Raw genomic sequence first — 25,550 nt, 5'->3', positions numbered from 1 at the left:
GCCACAGCCAAGTAATATGATGCATGGCACTTTTGGTTGTAAGGTGATGCCAGCTAGCCATTGAGATGATATGATTATGTTAAGATTTGCATTCATATGGATATTGGACTCCTGCTGTTCACCTTGGCCTGCTACGGGACTCCTGGAGAGTTCCCATTGGTTGGGGAAGTACAGTAGGAGGGAATTCCAGGGCAGGAAGTTGTTCTGGGGTTCTGGTAGAACACCACCGCGTGGGTGGACCGGTTTCTTCCCGGACGTGTACGGGGTATTGGCGGCATTTTCAAAAATAAAGTTTTGTTCCTGCTTGAGTGGCTCGTGATTCTGTGCCCAGCCAGACTGCGGCAACCTATGGAGGCCTCCTCCACCAGATGCTTGCTAATTGTTTTAGTGCGGCAGTTCACTGCAGTGCTCCGGGGACCGAAGGCTCACTCCAAGGCCTTGGAACGTCTCAAGTTGCGCACCCCCTAGAGTGGCTCTCCAGCCCGGAGCCCTGGAGCGAAGGCTGGCTTCAGAATTTCCAGCAGTCTGGTCTTGTGATCTGGTCGGGCAGGGTCATCTCGCTGGGGCCTCCAAAATGTTAGACCAGGACAAAAGAAAAGACCACTGACTCCAATTAAAATCAAATTAAAGCAAGCTTATTATTTCGACCACCGGGCTGCCTCTCCCTCCCAAAACAGCGGGAACAAGACAGCCCTGAGGCTTCTTTGTGGCCCAGTTTTATAGCCCAAAAAGTTACACAAAGGGGGGTTACAGATAACAACACTCTGAGGAGCATAACACAAGTTTACATTTTTGCTGGCCCTGGCATCAGAATTTATGGAGATCTTAGAGACTCAGAGAGGGTCGTTATCCCGCCAGGGAAGGCCAGAATTTATGAGGCATCACTAAGATTTAGGAAAGGGTTGTTATCTGGTCAGGGAAAACCGGACATGGGTGAGTTCAGGGCACGGGCAGGCATTCCAAGTAGGTTCAGAATTTGCAGTAATTTATAGTAAAGCCCAAATTATCTTTTCATGGTTTTATGGCGAGATGCCCAAATTTAAGAAAAGATCAGGTTGGGTCTATCAGATATTAGAAATTAAGAGAAATATAAGAACTCGTGTTTGCCCAGCTTATGTCTATCAGGTAACCCACAAGTATTTGGTGAACTACCACCACTGAAAGTGATGTGGCCTGTGAATTTATTGTTATTTAATAAATTTTGACATTGTGGAAAGACACAAATGTGTTCGGTCTGTTAATGACATAGCTCGCTCAAGAGAGTTAATTAGCTAGATTTAACCATCCCACTATATATATTCTTAAAACATCATGCTGTACATTATAAATTCACACTATTTCATCTGTCAACTTAAAAAAATGTGGGGGTGGGGTTGGGGAAATTGTCAAATTAAATTAAATTTGACCCAAAGCTGCCTCCAAAAGCATTTATGTATGTCACTTTCTTTTTCTGTCTATAATCGTTGCCTGCCCACCTCGCTGGGAACTCTGTAATCATTTGTTTGCCCAAATAAACTGCCAAATTCAGTTTGTCTAAACTTGTTTTCCTTCTGCACGATCACACTCAGCCAGAGCTTCTGCAGGCCAAGCCTGGCCGATCCTATTTGCATTTGGGCTTGGGCTTCAGCGAGCTGGGACCCACCCAAGCGCTCCCCGGAAACCGTTATTCTGTCCATGGTGTTCCCTAAGAGCCATCCCTGCAACTCCCCGCCAGAAACTCAGGAAGCAGAATTTAGACCGGACCACTTTAAGGAAGCCGCGAGGGGGCGCGTGTTCGCGGCTCCGGGAGCAGACAAATCCCTCCGGGGTCGCCGCCCCTGCGGGCCAGCGGGAGGGCGGTGCTCGCGCCCCACGCCACGCGGCTCAGCCAATGGGAGCGCGCGCCGCCGGCCTCTGTGGTCCGCACCGCGGGTGCTGAAAACCCAGCGCGCGGACTGTGGGCCCTGGGCGCGCGCCAGCGGACCGCTCCCCGAGCTCGCGAGGCCGGCGTGCACTGCCCCGAGTCCCAGAGCGCGCGCCCGACAGCCCCTGCCCAGCTGGCGCGCGGCATCGCCAGGCCAGCAATGGCCCCCGACCCGGTGGCCGCTGGGACTTCAGCTCAGGGATCCATCCCGCGCTACTTCACCTGGGAGGAGGTGGCGCAGCGCTCCGGGCGCGAGAAGGAGCGATGGCTGGTGATCGACCGGAAGGTGTACAATATCAGCGAGTTCATCCGCCGGCATCCGGGGGGCTCCCGGGTCATTAGCCACTACGCTGGGCAGGATGCCACGGTGAGCGCCGCCAGGCTGGGGCACGGGAGGGGGCGGGCCAGGGCCGCAGGCAGAGTGAGCGGGAGACAGGAAGTTTGGCGGCCTGGTGGACCACCTACTAATAGGCACGAAAGCCAGGAGGCGCCGGATGATCAAGTGTCCTGCGGACTCGGGGACAAGAGTAGGAGAGGGGCTGTAAAATGAGTCTGGGGGGTTGGGGCTGGAGGCCAGCAATGTGCACACACAAACAAAGGGCTGGCTGTTCACCACGTGTATTCCATCCGCAGCCCCCGTCTGCGGTCTCCAGGCGTGGACAGTACTCAGAGCCGGGATAGGAGGAAGGAGGCAGCGAGAATACAAGCGGTGCTGCCGAGGGCCCAGAGAGGAGGGGTCAGTGCAGGGAGGGAGTCACGTCCTGTCTCCAGGGCTAGGAGCTGGAGGCGCAGCCTTATCTGAGTGCCTGATGGAAAGTATTGGGCTGCACTCGCAAGTGCGAGAGGAATCCCTCAAGGATAGGATTGAATCCCGAAGCCCGCTGCCTTGGGATCCCCTATGCTTTGCGGAAACGCGGGGAAGGGACTCACTGACTAGAAGCGCGGGGAGGAAAGGGAGCGTTGTGCTGAGGTCGGGGCGCCAGCTTGGGCATACACTATGGAAGATTTCCAGAACTGTCTTTGAATACTGCCGGAGAGGTCACCTAGCCAAATATCATTGGGTCTCTAGCTATTTGGCACATATGACTGCTGTCCTCCCTTGCCTTGCTTCAGGGTGGGTTTGCTCTGCAAAACCCAGATCCCATTGGTTGATTGGTTTGGTTTTTGTGGTCCTAAGGATTGAACCCCCAGGGCCTGGCGTTTAGGCTAGGCAAGTGCTTTACCTTTGAGCAACATCCCCAGCTCTTTGAGACAGGTGTGCACTATCATGCATGCCTAGCTCTACTGATTCTCTTTCTGGATTACAAAGAGCCTTTCATAGCCTCCCTGGGCTGGAGCAGGGGATGGGGGGTGATTACCGCTTGTGACGGGTTCATCATTGTTAACCCCTCCCTTCCCACGCAGGGATCTGTTTCTAATCCCACGCAGTGTGGTGTGACACCCTAAACCTATCACCCGTCTTCATTCCCATCTCTGCCCTGATGTCCCAAAGCATGCCTCAGGTCACTAGAGTTCCAGCTAAATCGTCTGGAGCTGCAGGGTGAAGACCTGCCCTCCCTCTGACAAGCTGCCTTAGGTGTGAGGCTAGAGCCTGTGCGGTTTGCGTTGCCTGTTGCAACCACTCACAAGCCCAGGTGGTTGTGGACAGCCTGAGCCTAGGCCGCTTTCGCAGATGGAGCAAGTCGACAACAGGGTGTGTGTGATTTGGGGCCTGGGACACCACAGCTGGGTTGGTGATTGGTCTGGTTGTGTGGTGCCACCGGATTTTTGGCTCCGCCCCCGCCTCACTAGCCCCTTCTCGCCAAAGGCCACCCCCCACCCCATCTGCTAATGTGAATCCTGTCTTAGAGGACTCCGCTGAAATTAGGCATCTTGGGGAGGGGTTGGTAAGAGTTAGAGGAAGTTGGGAACCCTGCCCCTAACCATGGTGCACAGAAGGGGAGAAATGTGACAAGTTCCACAGTTCACACAGGGGGACTCGGGCACTTTTGCAGTGCAATTCACGAAGAAGCTGGCTCAGAAACAAGGACCTTGTTCAAATTTCAAAGGAAGAGAAGTCTCAGCCCCACCCATCCCTTCTGCCTGTTTCTCACCTATGTCTAAATTCCTGGGCAAAAGCTGTCCACAGGCACCAGGGCCAGCCTAGCCAGGTCTTTCTGGGTGACCCCTGGCAGTGTTTCTCATTCCTTGGTGTGGTGTTCTTCTCATGGTAACCCACATGCTGAAGATGAGCTGTGGGCCGTTGGAAAGGCCTCATCACACTCAGAGCAGAGGCTGGAGGGAGGTGGTCTTTGCTTCAGCTTGGGTACAGTCTTCCTGCCTACAGAAGCTGGCTTTGGTGTGAGCTGTTCAGGGACTGGGGCTGACTGCTCACCTTGCTGTCTTCTCCCCACACATGCAGGATCCCTTTGTGGCATTCCACATCAACAAGGGCCTTGTGAGCAAGTATATGAACTCTCTCCTGATTGGAGAACTGGCTCCGGAGCAGCCCAGCTTTGAGCCCACCAAGAACGTGAGACCCATTTGCTGTTTGGAGATTTGGTTGATGGGGAGGGAATGGGAACCTAGAGATAATAGGTGACAGTTTTCAGGAGGTTTGAGATTCCTGCCTCTCTTGTACAGTCACAGGGTCATGGGCCCAAAGGAACAGGACTTTGGAAACTGTGATTCTCCCAAGGGTGCCACCACCAATACTGCAGTCATCATCCTTGTGAGCAGCAGGAGATATATATATCTATATCTATATCTATATATATATCTTTTCTTTTTTAACATATATATATTTTTAGTATGGCGACAATATCTTTATTTTTATGTGGTGCTGAGGATCGAACTCAGGGCCTCACATGTGCATGGCGGGTGCCCCACCACAGAGCCACAACCCCAGCCCAGGAGACCTATATTTTGAACACTTACTCTGTGCCCAGCATAGACCCATAAAATCCTCATACATTTACATGTGAAAAAACTGATGCTCAGAAAGGTTTGGCACCAAGGATCACACAGTATATGGCAAACAGGGACCTACATCAAGTCCTGTTTAACTCATAGGCATAGACCCATTCTTAGCAGGTCCGCCTGTCACCATTCCCCATCATTGTGATGTCTTTGCCTAGGATTATGGACTTCTCACAGCTACTTCAGTGGGAGGTCCTTGGGCCCTTGTCTCCAGCAGTGTGGGTAGCAGCTGGGAAGAATTAACAGCCCCACTCTTCCACAGAAAGAGCTGACAAATGAGTTCCGAGAGCTGCGGGCTACCGTGGAGCGGATGGGACTCATGAAGTCCAACCACCTTTTCTTCCTGCTATACCTGCTGCACATCCTCTTGCTGGATGTTGCTGCCTGGCTCATCCTTTGGGTCTTTGGGACGTCTTTTGTGACCTTCCTCCTCTCTGCAGTGCTACTCAGTATAGTTCAGGTAAGAGCCTTTGACTTGTCGAGTGCACAGCCATTCTTGGCCTCCCTGGGGAAAGCTTTATACACTTCAGAAGACCAAGAATCCTGCCTGCAGATCTGAAGATACCCAGGGGAGTAGATGCACAAAGAGAACATTCCATTTTCTGTGACTTTTATCTGCTCATTGGCCACATGCACATTATCATTTCTCTTAATGTCTCTATAATCCTTCTTCCCATGGAATTTGTTCTCTGAAACTTCAAGTTCAGGTTCTATCACAGCCCATTGTGCCAGGAACCAAGATCCTGGTTTCTCAACAAAGCTTGACTCCCTCCCCTCCACCAACATAGCCCAACATGCTAATAATGGTGGGTGCCCAGTTGTTGGCTGTCAACACCCATGTGGCAAGCCTGCTTATTTCTGAGTCCTTTCTGTTTCCTGGATTGAGTCCATCCTAAGTCATGGAACTTCAGAAATGGGGAAACTGAAAAGCACAGAAGGGATTGTGATCTGCATCAACTCCCATGTGAATCAGTGGCAGAGCCAGAATTGAGACTCGGGTTTCCTAACTTCTTTCTTGATGTGCTCAGTTGGGAGCACTGTGGCCAGCACAGGCCTGGGTGAGTGAAGGAAGAGGGATAGGCCGAAGGGACTGCTGAGGTCAGGGAGAAGGATGCTGGGCAGGCTGGTGGCTCTTGGCACTAACCTTTCTCTCCTAGGCTCAGGCTGGCTGGCTACAGCATGACTTTGGTCATCTGTCAGTCTTTGGCACCTCTACATGGAATCACCTGCTACATCATTTTGTAATTGGCCACTTGAAGGTCAGTGGGACAGAGGGGGCTCTCTGGGACTCCAGTCTCTAAGGGGGTGTCTGAGTGGGGGAGAGGTGATACTAAGTTTTCATATTCGCATCCCCGATTCTCTGTAGGGGGCCCCTGCCAGCTGGTGGAACCACATGCACTTCCAGCACCATGCCAAGCCCAATTGCTTCCGCAAAGACCCGGACATCAACATGCATCCCTTCTTCTTTGCCTTGGGGAAGGTCCTTTCTGTGGAGGTGAGCAGAGGTCTTAGTGAATGGTCTTGGGGAATGGAAAGCAGCCAGTACAGAGGGATTTGGGGGAAATACAGTGTTGTTGGTGTAGGCAAGACATCCATTGGGGACTGGGATAGCTGGGGCCCTTGCATTTTAGAATTTCTGGGAAGCAGCAGGTAGTCAGCCAGGACTGGGCTGCCCAGGACAGAATCATCCATTCCTCCTACTGAGTTCAGTCAGCAAGGAGCTACTGTGTGAAAGTACCACAAGCTTCAGAGATCCAGAGGATGACCAGAAGATGACTGCAAGCCTCTGCTCATCCTTGAAGGTGATGCATGGCACCTCCTAGGGGTGTTTTGTGACACCCCAGCCCTAGAAATCAGGGTCATCACCCTGCACATACTGATTGTCTCTCTTACACTGGATATCCTGCGCTGTCCCAGTTTTCCCCAGTCCAGGGATGGACTATCTATTCCTTTAATGCCTAGTACCTGAAACATCCATGCATTCAGTACATTTGGCTGCCAGTATCCTTGAACTCTGCATCTGAAGGTGCAAGCAAACACAGATCAAAAATATTCAGAAAAGAAAATTTAACGGCTAGGAATGTAGCTCAGAGGTAGAGTGCTTGCTTAGCACGCACAAGGTCCTGGGTTCCAACTCCAGCACTACAGAAGGAAAAAAGAAACAGAAAAGAGAAAATGGTGTCCGTGACTTGAACATGTACACTTTTTTAAAAAAATCATTTCCTAAACAGAATAGTAAAACAGCTGTTTTTGTAGTATTTACATAGTATTAGGTATTATAAGTAATTTAGAGAATTTAGTTTCCCATGAGAGACTTGTTGGTGCATGCCTATAATCCCAGCAACTCAGAAGCTGAGGCAGGAGGAGCCTTGGCAATTTAGCAAGATCCCGTCTCAAAAGAAAAAGGACTAGTGATGTAGTTCAATGGTAAAAAGCCCCTGAGTTCAATCCCCAGTACTTGGAATAGGGAGTTATTTTGGGGTTTTTTTTACTGAGAAGGGGCTGGGGGTGTAACTCACTGGTAGAGCATGCACAAAGCCCTGGGTTAAAAATAAATACCAAAGCCCATTTTGCCAGGCTCACAGGACTATAGTTATTTGCAAATGCTACTTTATATAAGCCACTTGAGCAACTGCAGACTTTGGTATCTGTGGGGGATCTTGGAGCCAATTCACTGTTGAAACCAAGGGGCAACTAATTGCCACCTTTCTTGATTCCAGCCTGACTTCCAGGGTGGGCAGCACTAGGCCTGAGTCATTATCTGAGGTGGGAGCAAGAATCCCAAGCTGTTGAAGGAAAAATGCCTGGGGCTGGAAGTTTGGTGAACTCTCAGTGAGCATAAGCAGTAGAAGGTTCTGAATGGCCAGCAGAATTTCTTGAAAAGTTAATTTAAAATCCTTTGTCCCCAGGTTCCATGCTACAGTCAGAGTTCTGCCAGGTCCCCTTCACCCACTTAATGACATTTCAGCTTGCCAGGGATTGATCTGTCATTGAATGTGTTTCAGTTCCAGGCAAGAGTTCAAGGTAGCTGGCTCTCCTTTCCCCTCTGGTCGTGAGAAGAACTCTGGGAGGACTTTGGCAGCACTGGCCATCCTATTGTGAGGCGCTCTTAACTGGATGCCCATGTCCCTGCTGTCCCTAAGGTTCTTATTTTCCATGTCCATGGTTCGTTGGGCCTCCAGCACTATGTTAGGATCAGCACTGTGCGGGTGATGAGCTTTCCCTGGCTCTGGTGGCTGCTTTGAGAGCAGTGTGGGTGCTACGGTTTGGATCTTAAATGTCCCCAAAGGCTCCCTTGTTGAAGATTTGGTACCCAGCTCATGGCAGTACTCGGAGCTAATGGAGACGCTAGGAAGTGGGGCCTAGTTGGAGAAAGGTCATTGAGTCCTGCCCTTGAAGGGTGTATTAAGACCCCAGCCCCTTCCCCTGTCTGCTTCCTGGTTGGTGGTGGTGTGTCATACCCTGCCTCCGTGATCTGCCTCACCACAGGCCCAGAGACTGAAACTTCGGAAACCATGAGCCAAAAAAAACCTCTCTCTTTTAAGTCGTTGACCTTGGGATCTTGGTACAGTGACAGGAAGCTAACATGGTGGTGGATTTTTAGGAACAGCGCTGGCTGGGCTTATCTGCAGACATCCAAAACAGAGAATAACTTGGGAACCAAAATGAGCTTCCATTGTTTCCTTCCTTCTAGCCAGGAGGCTGAGGGTGGGTCGCCTATAGTGAACGCCTGTGCTGGGGCCACGTGGGGCTCGGTTCAGTCCCTTTGGGGATGGCTTAACTGAACAGTGAAGCCCTGGCTAATTCTGTGACATCTGCCCTAGGCCTCCCAACTCTCCTGGAGGATAAAGAGTAAGAAGGGACACTTTGCCCCTAACAGAACCCTTCTGACCTCTGAGGGGCTTAACATGGTGGGACAAAGTTTTGGGGACCATAATGGCATTTGATTCCCCATCCACCCCACCAACCAATAAAGGTGACTCTTCCAGGTTTCCCCTTTCAGTTAATGTTGCTTGAGAGGGAACATCCCTCACCACCACATCTAGTTTATCAGCAAACCTTGTTGACACTGCTTCCAAAATAAATCCAAATTCCATCAAGTTTTCTATATCCACTGCCATTCATTAGTTCATTTTCTATTGCTATAACAAAATGTCTGAGGCTAGGTACTTTATAAATAAATAGATTTATTTTACAATTTTAGACACTGAAAGTCTAAGATTAGGCTGCTTTATCATTTTGGCCTCTGGTAAGTGCCTCATGGCAGATACTGTCATGGTGGCAGGAGGGCCTGTGAGAGTAATCACATGGTAAGAAAAGCCAGAGACCAGGGAGAGGCCAATCTTGCTCTTTTTTAACAACCCAGTCTCAAGAGGGAACTAAATAGGGTCCCACAAGAATCACATTAGTCTCTTCTGAGGGTGAAACCCCAGTTATGCAGTGACATCCCGTTAGGCACCTCTTAAAGGCCCCACTACCTCCCAACATCACCACATTGGGGACCAAGCCTCCAACACAGGAACCCTTAGAAAGCAAACCATGTCAGACCACATACCCATCAGGTCTATCTCTGGTCTGGATTAGCTTCAGCCTCCTCACTTGTGACTGTGCCCTATAATTCACTCCAACCTTAGTTTTTTGGTGAGGTTGGGACAGAGTAAGCCTTTTAAAAGTACAAAGCAGATTGTGCACCTATCTTGACCTTACCAGAGCTTTCTGAGGTCCCACGCGATCTGACCTCTCCCTAGTTTCATGATCCTGAGCATCCCAAGCCTTTGTGCTGGCTGTCCCTTCTTTCAGTGTTCTTGCCCTGAAGCTTTGCATTGCTGGCCCTTCTCATTCAGGGAAGACTTGAGAAAGCCTTTTGACTACCTTTGCCAGATCACTGCCTGTTGTCCCTGTTTTTCTGTTTATAATCTGTAAATTTTTTAGAGCTATTTACCAATCTGTTACCAGCTTCTTCTCCTCGGGTTATAGCTCCATACAGGTAGGAACTTCATACTGGTGGCCTCTGCTCCCTGACAGTGACTGGCACAGCTAGGTACTCCAGTACTTACTGAGCAAATCTGTGAATGCAGACAGAATGCTTCGTCTAGCTGAAGTGCCTTGCACAGAGTAAGCTCAGTGAGTAGAGGATGCAGTGGGGGGACGCATGAGAAGATGAGCCAGACTTCTGCTTCTGCTGTGCCCTTGGGGTTGTCTAGTCACCAGGACTAATTGGGCAAGAAATGCAGGAGCTGTGGAGTGACAACAGAGCAGACACCGGAGCCCTGGGCTTCCTGACTGAGCTGGCAGCACAGCCTGTCTTTGTAGCAGCTAGGCTTGTTAAATAACCACCACCCACAAGGGAGAACTTTGCCAGAACCTTCAAACTGCGGAGTTGTTCTTGGTATCCTTTCCACACATACTTGCCAAACCTTGCTTAACTTTCAAGGGATGGGATATAGCTCAGTTGGTAGAGTGCTTACCTTGCATGCACAGGCCCTGGATTCGGATCTCTAGCACCAAAAAGACCAACAATAACAACAAAAAACTTTCAAGTAATTTTATAAAGTTCGTGTTGAAATCAAGCAACCAAAAGATGTTGATGGGGGACTAGAGGCTGCACATAGAGGGAGTAGCTGCCTATACAGGAGTTTTCCATGGAGACTCAGATGTCCAAAGAGTACTAGGTAGGAGACAGGAAAGGCAATGATGGGGCCTGAACAAATTCATGACAAAGACATTTTTGGATGAATCTTAGAAGTCCTGAGGTTTGACAGAACCTGCATTACACACATCCTCATGGGGCACAGGCCATTGAGCTGTGGGTCATGTCACCACACACTGCAGGCTGCAGCCAAGGCCTCTCACTCCAGCTGCTGGAGGTAAAGCTGGGCCTCCTGAGGCCTTCCAGTAGCACCAAGAGGCTGATGACCCGTGCGGTGGGTTCAGCTTTTGAGCAGGGAAGGGAGGGGACTGGGTGGCTGGTCTGTAACTGGTTACTGCTAAATTATGTTCACTTTTCATTACAGCTTGGGAAACAAAAGAAAAAGTACATGCCATACAACCACCAGCACAAATACTTCTTCCTGAGTGAGTGTCTTTACCCACCACGGGGAGCTGCCTTGGGTGGGGGGGCTGCTGTGGGGTGTGAGGAGGAAACGGCTCTCGATGATGGCATTAAAGTATTAAAGTTAAGGAAAGGGGCTGGGGATACAGCTCAGCTGGTAGAGTGCTTGCCTTACATGCACAAGGCTCCAAGTTTAATCCCCAGCACCCCCCCCCCAAAAAAAAAAGAATACAATCCAGAAAAGGGGCTGGAGCAAGTACCCACCCCGCCCCTATCACTCCCTGCCTGGAACTGTTGCCCTTCCACTGAGCAGAGTCAGCAGGCTAACAATATTTGACTAGAGGTCATTTGTGTTGGGGGCAAATTAGCTCTTTCCATGAGGACACCTAGTGGTCAGTTTCAGCCCTCCGGATGAGCTTTAAACCTCACCTTAAACCTTGTCAAACGGGACCCAGGTCAAGATGATCTGATGGGGCCCTGTCTGACCCATTGGGGACCAAATGTCTACATAGTTGTGGAAGGATGGGATCCGAGGAGGACTGTGAGCTGAGCGAAGATGCTGTGGCTGCATACTCTCTAGAGCTGCTGCGTTTGGAAGTGTGTTCCAGAGGGCCCCAAATAATGAGCCTTAAAGCTCCTTTGAATTTTCAGAATTTTAAAGGGAGGGTGGGCAGGGATCAGTGTGAAGGCATTTATCCTGATTGCCTGTTAGCAACTGTCCCTAGCAGAGAAAGGAGGTGCAGCGGACTCGTGGGAGAAGGAATTTCAAAATCCAGGGCACATCAAGGAGTCCTGGATGGGCATGCGACGCAGGGGTTAGAGCAGCATCAGATGCTGCAGGGAGGGGACACAGGAAGGGAATGGGGCAGTGCATAGGATGGGAACCACTTCTGCAACTGCCAATTTTCTTTCAAAAGTAGCTCCTTGCCTCTGCCTGTAGTTGACCTCCAGGGCTTCAGATCAGGGCAGCACAACCCAGGTCGCTAGTCCAGGGAAGTGAACCTTGGCCTATGAAGGGTCAGAGCATCACATGCATGTGCACACATGCACATTTTCCTGTCCCTGCCCCTTCCCTTGACACGCACAGTGGAGCAACCAAGAACTTGGCAGATGACTGTGGGTGCAGGGCTTGGCCAAGCAGCACAGGGGCACTGGGGGTATTGCAGTGCCCTTTAAAAGGTGTGGGAGCACAGCATGTTCTGGGCCTGGGTTTTGAGTTTCTCCCCTGGAAAAAGATGGCCCTCCTACCCCTCACCTTCCCTGGCCTCCTTTTGGGAGTGGCTTTCTCCAGATGGGCATTCGTGCCTACCTTCCTTCAGTGCCTGCTGGTGTGGGGCCAGCCGAGCAGTGCTAAGGCAACTGGAGGAGCAACCTGAGGGGTCAGGCAGGGGCAGCCCCGTGCTGGGGACCATTTCTTAATAAACACTCTGTGGCTGTCCCACGGCTCACACTTCCTTCCTGTCTTTTTCCTCCCAGTCGGGCCCCCAGCCTTGCTGCCACTCTACTTCCAGTGGTATGTTTTCTATTTTGTTATCCAGCGGAAGAAGTGGGTGGTAAGTATCCACGGCCAAGAGTCCCATGTCCTGTGTTCTCCAGCACCTGGTGGGGGAAAGGGGTTCTCCAGGGGAAATAAACTCCAGGCCCAACTTAGAACAAAGTAATAGGACAAGGTATGATGCTCCCTGCCCCTAGACAGAGGAAGTGATCTGGGCGCACTCAGCAGGACCCCTGCCTCCTGGGCCTGGCTTCATGCAGCCAGTGTGCCCCCAGGCCCCTGTGCTGGGGGAGGCAATGGGAGACAGTTCTTCCTCTCAGGGAACCTTCAGTGAGGCAGGGTATGACTGATACCAGGAAAGAAGTACAGGCAAAAGAAGCTCTGGGCACTCCACAAGGCCTGGCTGTGTCTGCTTTGTAAAGCCACCTTTCTAGCTGGCCTCCACCGATGGGTGGAGTTGGCAGGCAGAGGTGAGGCAGGGGATGAAGACCAGAGCGCAGAAGCTGGGAGATAAGGGTGAGTTTGGCCAGGCGTAGCGGAGGACTGCAGCACCAGGGAGGAGTACTGGGCTTGGTTCACTGTGCAGAAAAGGGCAGGAGCTTTGACCAGGGCACTGGGGTGCACAGAACCCTGGTCCTGGAAATTTCATTTGGCAGCATTTAGGTAGGTTGGGAGGTGCTAGAGGCAGGGAGACTTGTGGGGCCCTGAGAAGGGACAGGCTAGGAGGGCTGGGAGTGCTACCAGCACTGGCACTAATTGTGTAGGGTGGGGCCACTGAGAGGAAAAGATGAGGACGGCCAGGTTCCCCTGATGGCTGAGGCCGCAGCAGGCGGAGGAGGGGAGCTGGGAGGGGAGCCAGAGTGGCCGTGGCAGCGCTGCTCTGCCATTCACACTGCAGGACCTGGCCTGGATGGTTACCTTCTACACCCGCATCTTCCTCTCGTACGTGCCGCTGCTGGGGCTGAAAGGCTTCCTGGGCCTTTTCTTCGTCGTCAGGTAGTGTGGTGGGGTGTAGGGACTGGCACAGGGAAGCACAAATGCTGGGTCTGGGGACCGCGCTGGGGACCTCGGGCAGCAGGAGCTCTTTCAGGAGTTGACCCAGGACAGTGCACAAGCTGGCACCGTGACTGAGGAAGAGCAAGACTGGGCTCTGCTGACTGTCTGTGTGCCACATCCAACAGGTTCCTGGAGAGCAACTGGTTTGTGTGGGTCACACAGATGAACCACATCCCCATGCACATTGATCACGACCGGAACATGGACTGGGTGTCCACCCAGGTAAGGGACCATCATCTGGAAGACCCAGGCATAACACAACTCATGAAAAGGGTGGAGGGAAGATGGTAACAGCAAAAAATAAGTCCCCCAAGGTACCCCCGCTCATTCGCTTGAGGCTTCTCTCCTGCCGTAATGTGAAGGGAGGGACCAGGGACAGTCTAACCTGCCCTCTTTAGCTATCCTGACCTGGGGCGGGGTGGGCTGGCCTTTTGGCTCTAGACATGCTCCCGACCTCCTCCTCCAGCTCCAGGCAACATGCAATGTCCACAAGTCTGCCTTCAACGACTGGTTCAGCGGGCACCTCAACTTCCAGATCGAGCACCAGTGAGTCAGGAGCCCCAGGAAGCAGGGCGGGAAGGACCTGGGGTGGGGGTAGGGGGCAGCGATGACGACAGGAAGGAGCAGAAGCCACTGACTTCACTGACTTTCCCACTCTCCCTGAAGCCTTTTCCCCATGATGCCCCGACACAACTACCACAAAGTGGCACCCCTGGTGCAGTCGCTGTGTGCCAAGCATGGTATAGAGTACCAGTCCAAGCCCCTGCTCTCAGCCTTTGCCGACATTGTCTAGTGAGTATCTGAGCCCTGGGGGTTGGCTGTTGGGCGGGGAGGGCAGGGCAGTGGGAATGGTGGTGCCCTGTGGGGTGGCGAGCAATGGGAACATTCCCGTCACCTGGGATAGAGGAGGTCACCATGGCACAGGCAGGGCACTGTGTGGCTAGGTCAGGCCCTTATTCTCACTGGAGTTCCCCTCAGCGCTGTGCCCAGGCCAGCTTCCTCAGAAGCAGAAGGGGTGGAAAGACCTGTCTGTAAGACCTGCCCCTCCATCTCTGCTTGGCTCACTGGCCCATCTCCTCACCGTCCACTCTGTGTCACCCTGCAGCTCACTGAAGGAGTCTGGGCAGCTCTGGCTGGATGCCTACCTTCACCAGTAAGGACAGCGCCTCCCTGCTCCATCTGCGAGAGGGTGACTCTGGAGCCAAAGCAGAGGGGAGCTCAAGGGAAGATGCCACTACATTCCAACGTTCAGAGCGGGGAGGCTTAGGGGACATAAAAGTCAGGCTCCAACTTTCCCCTTTACCTTCCAGATACACATCTAATCCCCTAAGAAGAGTGTGGGGACAAGCAAGTCCCCAGAAGGGGAGGAGCTGTTAGAGCCAGAATGTGAATCAGTTCTTGTTTCATTTTTCTACTTTGGCAGATGAACATTGGAGAACACAGGGTGAGCCCACATCAGGCAGCAGCACACTCCCTGGTCCACTTGTCAGTGATGTCGCTTGCTAACCTCTGGGAGGGAGCAGCTGACCACTTTGAAAAAGATCTAGAAGGGAAGCACAGAATCCTGGGGCTTAGCACAAACTGCCTGTCGTGGAGTTCAACTTCCACATCTGCCCTTGCTGTTGGGAGAGACTGTTTTCCAGTTTCAAAAGCAGCCAAGACCAAGATTGTGGCTTTAGTGACATTTGGCCCTGAAGGATCTTGGGGCCACTGGTTTTGGTCCCATGTTCTATTCAAGGTCCAGAGGGAACATTAGGTAGAGAGTTGCCGGCCATCAAAAATCACTTCTTTTTGATTCACTTCTAACCCTCCCACCCCAAGGAAAAAACAGAACTCCCAAGACTAGGGGCTTGCTTCTTGTTGTTAGCCAGCAAGCAAAGGCTTCCTTCTCCCTAGAAATAAATGGGGCTCCCAGCGGCTTCCCTTTGTTTCACTACTTGTAGTTCCAAGTTTAATAGCAATTGGTGAGCCCAAGTGATTATGAAGTTGCAGTCATGAAGAGTCTAAGGGCTGTAAGTAGAAACAGATTTTCTATACCCTAAAATTATGTAACAGCATTTTCTAGCAGGAGTAATGGGTTACACTAATCACTTCACAGTTCTAAATCCAAAATAGGAATTTTGTGGTCATCATTGCTGCAGCTAGGCACTTCCTCTGCCCTTATTCATCTGGAGACCAGATAGGGATTTAGGAATACCTCTTAGGAAGCCCATCAGTCTAACGCTGATATGCCATTTTTTGATCTTCTGGTTTGTGAGACAGTTTAACTCATGTTTCCAGAGAACAAACATAGGAACACGCCCAAGGAGTCTTGCTGAAGGCCTGTCGCCAGCACTCACACCCTCTTCCTCCCCAAGCCTGTGGCCAGTCAGGCCCTCGTTCTCTCTGAAGTTTCCCTCAGTGCCGAGCTTGGTCTAGATCCCAGTCCAGCCAGGACATAATTTCGTTAGCTCTTCAACAGCATCTACCTAAAGTGATGGACCATTTGGACACTGGGAGAAGAGAATCTCAAACGTAAGGGCAAGAGCAGAGCCCACATCTGGTTTTGGAAAGCGTGGCAGACAGCTGAGATGAGGGTGGCGAGGTTGGCAGGGCTACTTAGGTTTGTCAGGTGCTGGGGACAGCAGGTCACAGGGGTTCAGGCCTTTCCCTTTGGGCCCTGAGAGCCTGGTTTAAATCCTGGTCAGGAAAATCAGAAGCAGAATGGAAGAGTTCACTTTCAATGGCTCCCTCACTCCAGAATAGGTGGTGATCCCTCCCCATTCCTGATCCCTGCCACTTAAGGTGTGGGTGTGATATCACCAGCCTATCTAGCCAGTCTGAGCAAATACCAGTGAACTTTATTATGCCAAGACCAGGTCCTCAAAGCACCTGTATCACCATGGCCTTCTCTCAGCCCATACCATTGTGGCCTCAGAGGGGCACAGGGTGATAAAAGATACAATGTTATAGTATTAAAGCAAGTGACCTCAAACCCCACTGACAGATGAGAAAACAGGCTTACAGAGGAAAGGTTGCCTCTGGTCACAGATCATGGTAGAATATGTGAACTCACTTTTTCAAACTCCAACTCTTATGTTTATCTTTTTGTTATTTTTATCGTTCTACTACCAGGCTGGAGGCATTTTCTTTAATTGGGCTCAGTGTCAGTATCTTTGTATGCCAATGTTACCACAGTAACTGATGAAGTAAAACTGAAAAATAAAGTTGATTTTGACCAAATGAAGGCTATTCATTATAACCCACAGTACTTGTCTATGTGTGTGCACAGGATTCCCTGGTGATGGTGCACCTGTGTCCTCTTAACTTTTGGAACATGAGTCACTGCAGACTCCCTCTGTATAATCCTCTAGGGAACAGGAAGGAGCATCAGGACTCTCCAGGTAATAAGCAGGCAGAGTGGTCCATGGCAAGGAAAAGCAAGGCCAATTCTTTCCCATATGCAGAGGCCCTGCCCGGTTGTCTACATCACTTCCTCCTCATGAGACAATGTCTCCACCCTACTGTCCTCTAGTTTTCCATTTTGAGTCATTTAACCCTTCACTTTGTTTTAGTGCCTACATCTTTGCAAGCACAATACCTCAGACCTAGACAACAGGGCAACATCTGCACCCTTCATCCTACTGAAACAGTTCTAAGCAAAAACGTCTACAGATGAAAGATTTTTCCCTGTAGTGTGCCAATGCAAAATTAGATTTATGAACTTCTAGAAAAGACCAAGCAACAAATTAAAAAAACAAGCACAAGCCAGGTGTGGTGGTGCATGGCATGGTAAATAGCTAGAAGGGAGGATCAAAAGTTGAGGTCAGGCTCAACAATTTAGCAAGACCTGTCTCAAAAAATTTAAAAAAGGATAGGATGTAGTTCAGTGGTAGAGTGCCCCTGGGTTCCATCTCCAATATCAAACAAGGAAAGCCTACCACCATGTATTCGACCTCCACAGGAAATAGTCCATAAGTAGAAATACTGCAGAGATGATCAGTCCTAAGAAGCTTTAGCACCTCTAGGCCCCAACAGCGTGACTGCAAGTTTCGAATCAAATTACCTGACTTAAAGTGGAGCTCCAGTAAGTCATGGCTTGGTTCAATCTGGGAAAATGAGTTTCATTCATCAAATACTGGAGTAGAGCAGCAAACAAAACTAAATTCCCTGTCCTCACAAGTTTCTACATCAGTGGTTTTCAGAGTTCCCTTGTTATGGAGCCATTGCTGGGGATACTGTCTCTTACCTGATTCAATCAGAGGAGCTCTTATATCCTGAGATTTCACTTAAGACTTTTGCTTGGAATATAGTTTGTTCCATTAGAAATTTGAAAAAACAGTATTTAGTCTTCTACCTATCTAATCTGTCAAATATTTTCAATTTAAATTTCAGTTACTTACATGTTCTTGTTAACTTCAAATGGCCTTGATAGGAATGTTAAAAAGATCAGAAGCTCAACAGGCTAGCTCTCCCCAAGCACTACCAAGGATTATAAAACTTTCAAACATTCAACTCTATAAGAAAAGAGCAACTTGAATTTGACGTCATAAAGGAAGAAGAAAGTGGTTTCTGAATGGCAGCCCTCATAATCTACAATCTGGCAAAGTAAATACTTGGTTGTTATGAGGTAGTTGATCTAAACTGCAAGGCTTTCTCAAAGGAGCTCCTTTATCTCACAGACTAGGTGGAACATCAGAAATTCATTCAATTTATTAAAACAACTTTCCCAGCAAAATAAGTTAGGCATCTGAGCTGCTGGCCATTATACTGCACATGGTGCCCTCTTGTGGCCACTTGCAAAACACCTTAGAGTGCAAAGAACATTATAATCTACCTGGAGCATGGAGCGCTGGATATTTTCAAATGTTCTCAACATCACATTCTGGATACCTACACAATTTTATTGACTTTTTTCTCTTCATATTTTAAAAACAAAAAGAGCACACGAAAACCAGTGACTTATCCCAAAAATCTCAATTCCGTTGTTGCCCCAGAAAGGCCAAAAGAATATCATCATCTTACTCCTCTGAAAAACCACTGTAATACATTTCAATTTAAAGTTTCTGCCCACCACAAGACACAGCCAGGAATCAAACCCTTCCTGCCAAAGTGCAGGTACTCCTGCTTCTCATTCTTTTTTCTCAGTAGCTCTTTCCATCTGCTGAACTTGGATCTTCCTGATGGCTCTTCTTCAGGGTGGGTCAAGGCTGAACCAAAACGTACAGTCTGGATCAGCCCCATAAGCCCCAATTGGCCAGCCAGGAAATCATTTCCATGCAGTTTGGTTCGCCACTTTCATCTCTGTCTTCCTTCTTCAAAACTCGTTGCTATCACTTTCATGTAACAATGGATCCAGCGTCCAGTAAACTGCCTGAGAAGTGGTTTGAGCCTGACACTTTCCTGAGCTAAAAAAGAGAAAACAAAGCACTTCTGTGGCTCACCTGCCATAAGATCAAGTAAAAAAGGGAAAAAGCCTACAGAGAAAGGTAGCACTAGAATAACAATGCATCCCTCCCAGTCCCGCTGAGGTTTCTCTAGCTCTAGCTTGAGGGTAAGGGCAAATATTCAGGATCAAGAAGGAACAATGGAGTGAAGCACATTTATTTTCCCCTCTTGAATTTCCCTGCTGCCCCAGTCTTTGCCTTCTTCTTAGCGGATCCCTTGGGTTCTGGCTCCTTGCGCTTGGCTGAGGACAGAGAGCCAGTCACCTTAAAGAAATCATCCAGACGGCCCTGCGTGCTGCCTTGGCGGCTCTTACTCAGTCGCTTGACCCCACTGCGGATTCGCTCCTCAGAGAACTGCTTTTCACCACACATGAACTTGACGAGCTCCTCTTCATTTGGCTCACTCCACTTCAGCTCCACAGACTCTGGGTCCAGCACCTCCGGCTCCAGGAAGAGCTGCTGGGCCTCCTTGTGGAGCCAATTTTCTGGCACAGGGTACTTATTGGGGTCAAGTCGCCGCACGATCTCCTCGATGCTTTTGTGCTTCTGGATGAGGTCCACAGCCCGCTTGGGCCCAATGCCCCGGATACTCTCACAGTAGTCACTGCCCAGGAGAATGCAAAGATCCACAAACTGCTCCTGGTTCAGACCCAGCTCCTGCAGAATCCGGCTCAGGTGGAACTCCTGGATGGGCAGTTTCTTGGCCTCACTGGCTGTCAGATGTCGCATCAGCACAGGGCTGCCGAAGGTAAGGCAGTCCATGTCCTCGGTGGCTGCAGCATAGACTTTGCCAGCTTTCACCAGGGCAGCACAGCTGGCCTCTGCCTCGCTGGGTGCATCAAGGAACGGGATGCCCATGAGGCTCAGCAGGTGTTTGCACTCATCGTTGTGCTGCTTAGTGACCTTCACTAGCCGCTTGGTGAATTTTTCCACCTCTTCCTCCACCCCAGCAGCCTGAGCCTGCTGCAGCTGCTTCTCTGCCTCAGCACGCCGCTCACTGCGTTTGGCCAGCTCACCCGACTTGAGCTGTGGCGGTTTCCCATCAAAGACATACACAGGCTTGATGCCATTCTCCATCATGCGGATGGTGCGGTAGAACATGCCCATCAGGTGACTGGTGGTCTCACCTTCTTCATTCTGTAGCACATCCCCACCCTGGCGAACTGCAATCAGGAACTGATAAATGCTCATGGAGGCATCAATGGCCACCTTTCGGCCAAAGTAGCTCTTGATGTCATTCTCCCGGATGGCACTGGGGGCCACATCAGCAATTAGTTTGGCCAGGCCTTGAATTCCCATGGCAATATGGAAGAGAGGTGGCTAAAAAGAGTTAAGAGAAAGAGAAACCTTAAGGATGAGGATGCAAAGGGTTATCATTGGTGCTATCTCACCAATATCATATCTAATCAAATCTAGCACAAAGTATGGAACCAAGTCAGCACAACAGAAGATGAAATGAGTAAGATATGATTCCTTTGTTCTCAAAAAATGTACAGTTTAGCAGTTTATTCAATTTACAGTTCATTCAATTAATACTAAGTCTTACGTACAGGAACTCAGATACTGTGGATGTTCTTGAGGGACTAAAAAGTTTTGTGGATAAGGGAATGGTATAATTCATCACCCAAAAAAAAAAAAAAAAAAAAAAAAGACCAAAACATATGTTTCAACAAGGACCATGGAAGGCCTGAGGACAGCACTTGGCTCAGAGTGAGGAATCCAGAATGGCAGAACTGAACCCTAAAGAACAGGCAAATATCTGCTAAGCAAATATATCTTATACCTGAATTGTTGCTTCTCTGGAGAATTCTAATAAAGCATTCTTGAAACACTGGCAAGCAAAACATAACTGAATGGGGGTAAGGTGAACAACTAACATGCTGCTTTAATTTAATTTTCCTTCTGCATCCCCTTTAGTATGTAAGTTCCTAACTTTTTTGTTTGTTTTTGCTACTGGGAACTGAAGCCAGGGATGCTTAACTTCTGAACCACACCCCAGCCCCTTTTATAAATCTATTTTGAGACAGGGTCTATGTTGCTTAGGGCCTTTAAAATTGCTGAGATTGGCTTTGAACCACAATCCTCCTGTCCCAGCCTCCTGAGCCACTTGCATTACAGGCATGTGCCACTGTGCACAGCAAGAGTTTCTACTTTTTTCAGGATGTTGCTGGGAGCTTAAGACTTCCCCTTTGTATTTTCGCTCTACCACTAAGTCTAAAATGTAAACTCTGTGGCTCTTACCCACCCCAGGGCCTAAGTTAGAGGCTAGCAGGCTGTAGTCAATAGGCCCAGTACTGGACTTCTGTGGTTCAAATCTTTCCTAGGGGGCTGGGGTTGTGGCTCAGAGGTAGAGCACTCACCTAGCATGTGTGAGCCACTGGGTTCAATCCTCAGCACCACATAAAATAAGATAAAGATATTGTGTCCATCTATAACTAAAAAATTAACATTAAAAAAATATTTCATAGGGCAATGATCCTGAATTCCTTCTTGATCCTCACAATTTCTGACACTTCCAAGTACTCACTTAATAGTGTCTCGAATAGTTTAAAAAACTAAAATAAGTTGAAAAAGAGAACTCACATAAGCCACATTATCTGTATTACATCAGTTACATTTTAATATTTTAAACATAACTATCAAAAAGGATTTTTTTTTAACGTGCAACATAAATCATCTTGTACCCCAAGGATGGCATGTGTCCTGACTCTAAGAAATCCTCTACTAGACCTTCCAATTGTTCTCACATTCCCTCCCAGGGTTCTTTTCCAGGTGTAACTGATTCCATTACATTCTTCCCTCTAATTAACTGCAAACACCTCAGCATGGCATCAGAATCCTTCACATGCTGGTTCCCAGCCTATCTTTACAGTCTGGGAAGGTTAGGATGACCTTTCTAGGGACACTAGTTACCATCTCAGTAACATTAAGTCATTTAAATTTGATTTTCTCATCTGTAGAAGAAGGATGGTAAAAATGCCTTGCAGGATTCCTGCCAAGGCGAACTGAGACAGCAGATGTAGAAAAACTCCCTCCACAATGTTCCCCATCCGATCCTCTGGTTGGTGCCTCGCAGCTTTGACAGAGTACGCGCGAAGAGGGCAAGGCCCTGCTAGCCGTTTATTCTCTCGCGGCACGAGAACGACGGAGGCAGGAAGGGGCCTATACCGGTGAAGTCTCATAAATGTTTCCATTACCCGGTCTTAGTAAAAATTCACCGCGACCCCATCGGGGGAAGTCATTACCCTCCTCTTACAAGTGAAGAAGAGAGGCTCTGTGATGACGCGAACCACCCAAGCCTGGCGGCTGGAAGTGGCGGGACCGCACTGCTCACCCCGCGCGCGCAAGGCCCCGGGTCCCCGCCGCACCGGGCGGACCCCGTTGTCCTCGGAAGTGCTTCCCCTGGAGTCTCACCTGGCCTTTGGGACGAGAGGCCTCGGCGGCTAGCGCTGGGTCCGGTATTGCCCAGGACAGCCCCAAACTCCTGGTGCTGTTCAGCTCGGCCGCAGGTCGTCTCCCGCCGCCTTCCAAAGCCCGCGCTCCCGTCACGTGACCTGCCCGGCGCGCACAGCCTTCTGGGAAGCGTCGTGCAGGCCCCGCCCCCTCAGGCCGCCGCTGCCACAGCGCCCGGTCCTGTCGCAAAGAATCGGCTCTGTCAAAGACCCTGCCCTACCCTTCTCTGCCACCCGTCCCCGCTCCACCTACTCCGGGCCCCCACAGGCCCAGCTCACCCAACACCCGAACCCGCAGGACTACAAGTCCCACAATGCCACGTGCGCGGGGACACCGCCTCTTCCGGCCGAGCCGGGCGCCTGCGCCTGCCGACGTGTTCTTCCGGTGGCAGAGTGGCGGATTACCGTGTGCCGGGCAAAATGGTGAGAGGGTCGAGGGGAGTTGGCTGGGCGCCCGACCACACTCCGTTCTCTCGCGGAGACCCGACGCCCGAGACCCGGAGGGTGGGACGTGCCGGAGCCCCCGGCCTGAACTGGGGCGGGGAAAGGAAGCCTCGCCGCGGACTCCTTAGCGAGGTGGAGCTCTCACTGGGCTTCGGACCTCGCTGTTTGGAAGGGCGAGGGGCGTGGAGCGCACTTGGACTAGCGTGGAGCTTGTGGCTCTGTTATCTCTGTCTGGAAAGTTCTTCCGCCTGCCAAACTCATACTCGTCCTACAATATCCTAAGCAAACGTAATTTCTTGGCGAAACACTTGGGACTCTCTCGGGCTCTTGGCCTCTGTCCCCTGGGAACGCCCACAGCCTGTATACAGACCTCTTGCCACTTTTCGTGGACCTCTTTGTTATCTGCCACGCCTCTTAGTGACCACCATCTGACGTGCATCTAGCTCTGGGATGATGTCTATTCATCTTTGTATTCCTAGTGCCAAACACAAGGCCTTCAATTGGAGGCTCAATAAATGACAGCGATTGTCTTTCTCGCTTTTGGGGGGCGGGGTAGAGCAGAGGGGGACATAATTGTTTTACTGAATTGAATTCCAGTGTCTCTTAGAACAATGGGATCATTTTACTTCTCTAGAGTTGTTGTGTTCTGGATTTTAGAAGCATTGGCTGGTGGGGGACAATGGAAGTTAACATTTGTACTTTTACAGCCCTCTTTCACAGGCATTATCTCATAATGGACCCCGAAACCTTTGGAAGGAACTGAGCAACCCCTTATGCCAGGCATTAAACTGGATGCTTCAACTTTCAGATCTTAAATTATAAATCAAGCATGTGAAATAATTATTATAACCACGCAGACTCAGACTATTTAGGTGCTGGTAGGTCCAGAGATTCCATGATAGTGTTGTGAGAATAGTGCTGAATTAGAAGTTGAGATCTGGGTCCCAGTCTAAGTCCTGACTTACCATGGGGCTCTGTAGCTTGAAGTCAGTAGACAGGTTTTTCCCAGGTAGTCTACATACAGCTCATTCCATTTTCATAGTGGTCATTGGCTAAGGACTGTTGATCTGTTCCTAATCTCCTTTTGCCTCTTGCCCTCTGACTCCTAGCTGCTCTTCATGACTCATACTGAAAAGAGAACATGCCACCTGTTTTAAGATGTAGTCATAATTGTATTTCCCATAACGAATCACTTGATACTGGCTCTGAAGGATTTCCACATTTCCAAAGTTGGAATGGGCCTCTAGGAGTCACAGCAGCACAAGGCTGTTTCATCATCTCCCCAGGGAGAAATCATGGGATTCTTTAATAACTGATCTCATGTCTACCCTAGGAGCTCGAGGCCATGAGCAGATACACCAGCCCAGTAAATCCAGCTGTCTTCCCCCATCTGACTGTGGTGCTTCTGGCTATTGGCATGTTCTTCACCGCCTGGTTCTTCGTGTATCCTTTGACCAAACAGCCATTGGGCCAGAATAGGTGGTGTGAGAAACTGAGGGAGAAAACATCCTAGGTAACTGTATCTGCTAGTTTTGTGTATAGGGGTTGGAAATGGACAAAGGTTGGTGATGCCCAAGGGCAGATTGTGGCATTATTTTCCAAATTCTGGTGAGCTGGGGTTCTTCAGATTTCTAGGTCAGTGAGCTGAGGATCTGGCTGGAGTGGATGCTGGAGATAGGGGAACTGAGGCTGGGAAAGTAGTGTAAGGAGGGGTGTGCTCGGGTGGCAGTAGGGGTGAGGGTTAGCCACAGCTCCAGGAGCTGTGTGACTGCGACAAGTAACCTAACCCCTGTAGGTATCATTTCCTCATGGGTGATGGAAGGATGGTATGGAGTAACAGAGTCCAAGTCATCTCTTGGGCTCCTTTTCCTAGCTGCACCACGCCAGAAAGCCCTTAGCCCATACCTTTCTGCCCAGAGTGATGCTTGGCAATTCGCTGCACCCCACAACCCATCACCACTTCTCCTTAATAGCCCTGCCCAGTTACGAGGTTACCTCCACCAAGTACACACGGGATATCTACAAAGAGCTCCTCATCTCCTTGGTGGCCTCACTCTTTATGGGCTATGGAGTCCTCTTCCTCCTTCTCTGGGTCGGCATCTACGTGTGAGCTCCCAAGGGTAAGAGCTCTGACAAGGTGGGACACTCAAGTCTCTGAGGCACAACCTGGAAAAGCTTCCTACAGCCACATCAGTGGGTCCTCAGGCTCTTGCTGCAAGACCCTGTGGTTCATGGAGACAGATGTGCTAGGATGGATAGGGACCTGGGCACACATGCCTCTTTCTCTGCTACTCATGGGAATTTGAGCCCAGTGTGACCTACTTTGATCTGAGTTCTCCACGATACCCTAGGCCTTGATTTGTCTTTGGGTTTTATTAGAGGCATGCAAAGTCTTCCTACGGTTTTACATTTGCATTATTTTATTATATTACTATAATGACTTGGAGAGGATCTAAGACTTAAAACTTGCTGCAGATAACCCACCAAACAAGTTGCTGAGAATTGGCTCTGGTGTCCCATCCTCCAAGGGGTAGAGTGCTTATCAGATCTTGATTAGGGCCATAGGATGGGATTTTAGGGACAGGAGGTGGGAAGAAGTGTCATTGTCTGGTTTTGATTGCCCTTTCCTCTTTCAGGTACCCGTCAAGTGGCTTCACTAAATCCCTGCTTTTGTAAATTAATTTTTTTACTGTTGCTAGAAGTGTCCCACTTACTGCTCAAATAAAGGCAGATGTGTGACAGTCCTGTCTTGTGCCCGTTCTGT

At 49.9% G+C, this 25,550-nt stretch overlaps 3 protein-coding genes across 3 annotated transcripts; 2 read left to right on the top strand and 1 right to left on the bottom strand.

Moving 5' to 3' along the window:
* Window positions 1–1,823: 1,823 nt before the first annotated feature.
* On the top strand, window positions 1,824–16,686 carry FADS1 (fatty acid desaturase 1). The gene is made up of 12 exons (XM_081281379.1): window positions 1,824–2,270; window positions 4,305–4,415; window positions 5,124–5,321; window positions 6,019–6,120; window positions 6,228–6,356; window positions 10,876–10,936; window positions 12,390–12,466; window positions 13,307–13,404; window positions 13,590–13,686; window positions 13,931–14,010; window positions 14,131–14,256; window positions 14,570–16,686. Exons 1-12 carry the CDS (start codon window positions 2,064–2,066, stop codon window positions 14,619–14,621), a joined length of 1,338 nt encoding a protein of 445 aa, XP_081137505.1. The 5' UTR covers window positions 1,824–2,063; the 3' UTR covers window positions 14,622–16,686.
* A 1,642-nt stretch (window positions 16,687–18,328) lies between these two features.
* Window positions 18,329–22,459, bottom strand: FEN1 (flap structure-specific endonuclease 1). The gene is made up of 2 exons (XM_081279349.1): window positions 22,305–22,459; window positions 18,329–20,210 (listed from the first exon to the last, which is right to left on the bottom strand). Exon 2 carries the CDS (start codon window positions 20,187–20,189, stop codon window positions 19,047–19,049), a length of 1,143 nt encoding a protein of 380 aa, XP_081135475.1. The 5' UTR covers window positions 20,190–20,210; window positions 22,305–22,459; the 3' UTR covers window positions 18,329–19,046.
* Window positions 22,460–22,636: 177 nt separating this feature from the next.
* Window positions 22,637–25,550, top strand: TMEM258 (transmembrane protein 258). Its single transcript, XM_081279350.1, has 4 exons — window positions 22,637–22,765; window positions 24,120–24,229; window positions 24,770–24,906; window positions 25,423–25,550. The coding sequence occupies exons 1-3, from the start codon at window positions 22,763–22,765 to the stop codon at window positions 24,894–24,896; spliced, it is 240 nt and encodes a 79-aa protein (XP_081135476.1). The 5' UTR covers window positions 22,637–22,762; the 3' UTR covers window positions 24,897–24,906; window positions 25,423–25,550.

Source organism: Spermophilus citellus (assembly GCF_964194105.1).
Source record: "Spermophilus citellus genome assembly, chromosome: 2".
NCBI lineage: Eukaryota > Metazoa > Chordata > Mammalia > Rodentia > Sciuridae > Spermophilus > Spermophilus citellus.
The sequence above is the reverse complement of the archived record's forward strand: the minus strand, read 5'-3'. Positions and strand labels throughout refer to the sequence as shown.

Excerpts from the sequence above, each read along its gene's own strand:
- FEN1 (XM_081279349.1), bottom strand. The coding sequence starts at position 20,189 with ATGGGAATTCAAGGCCTGGCCAAACTAATTGCTGATGTGGCCCCCAGT.
- TMEM258 (XM_081279350.1), top strand. Across the intron at positions 24,230-24,769 it reads TTCACCGCCTGGTTCTTCGT|TTACGAGGTTACCTCCACCA; the intron begins GTATCCTTTGAC and ends AGCCCTGCCCAG.
- FADS1 (XM_081281379.1), top strand. The coding sequence starts at position 2,064 with ATGGCCCCCGACCCGGTGGCCGCTGGGACTTCAGCTCAGGGATCCATC. Across the intron at positions 5,322-6,018 it reads TGCTACTCAGTATAGTTCAG|GCTCAGGCTGGCTGGCTACA; the intron begins GTAAGAGCCTTT and ends TTTCTCTCCTAG. Across the intron at positions 6,357-10,875 it reads GGAAGGTCCTTTCTGTGGAG|CTTGGGAAACAAAAGAAAAA; the intron begins GTGAGCAGAGGT and ends TTTTCATTACAG.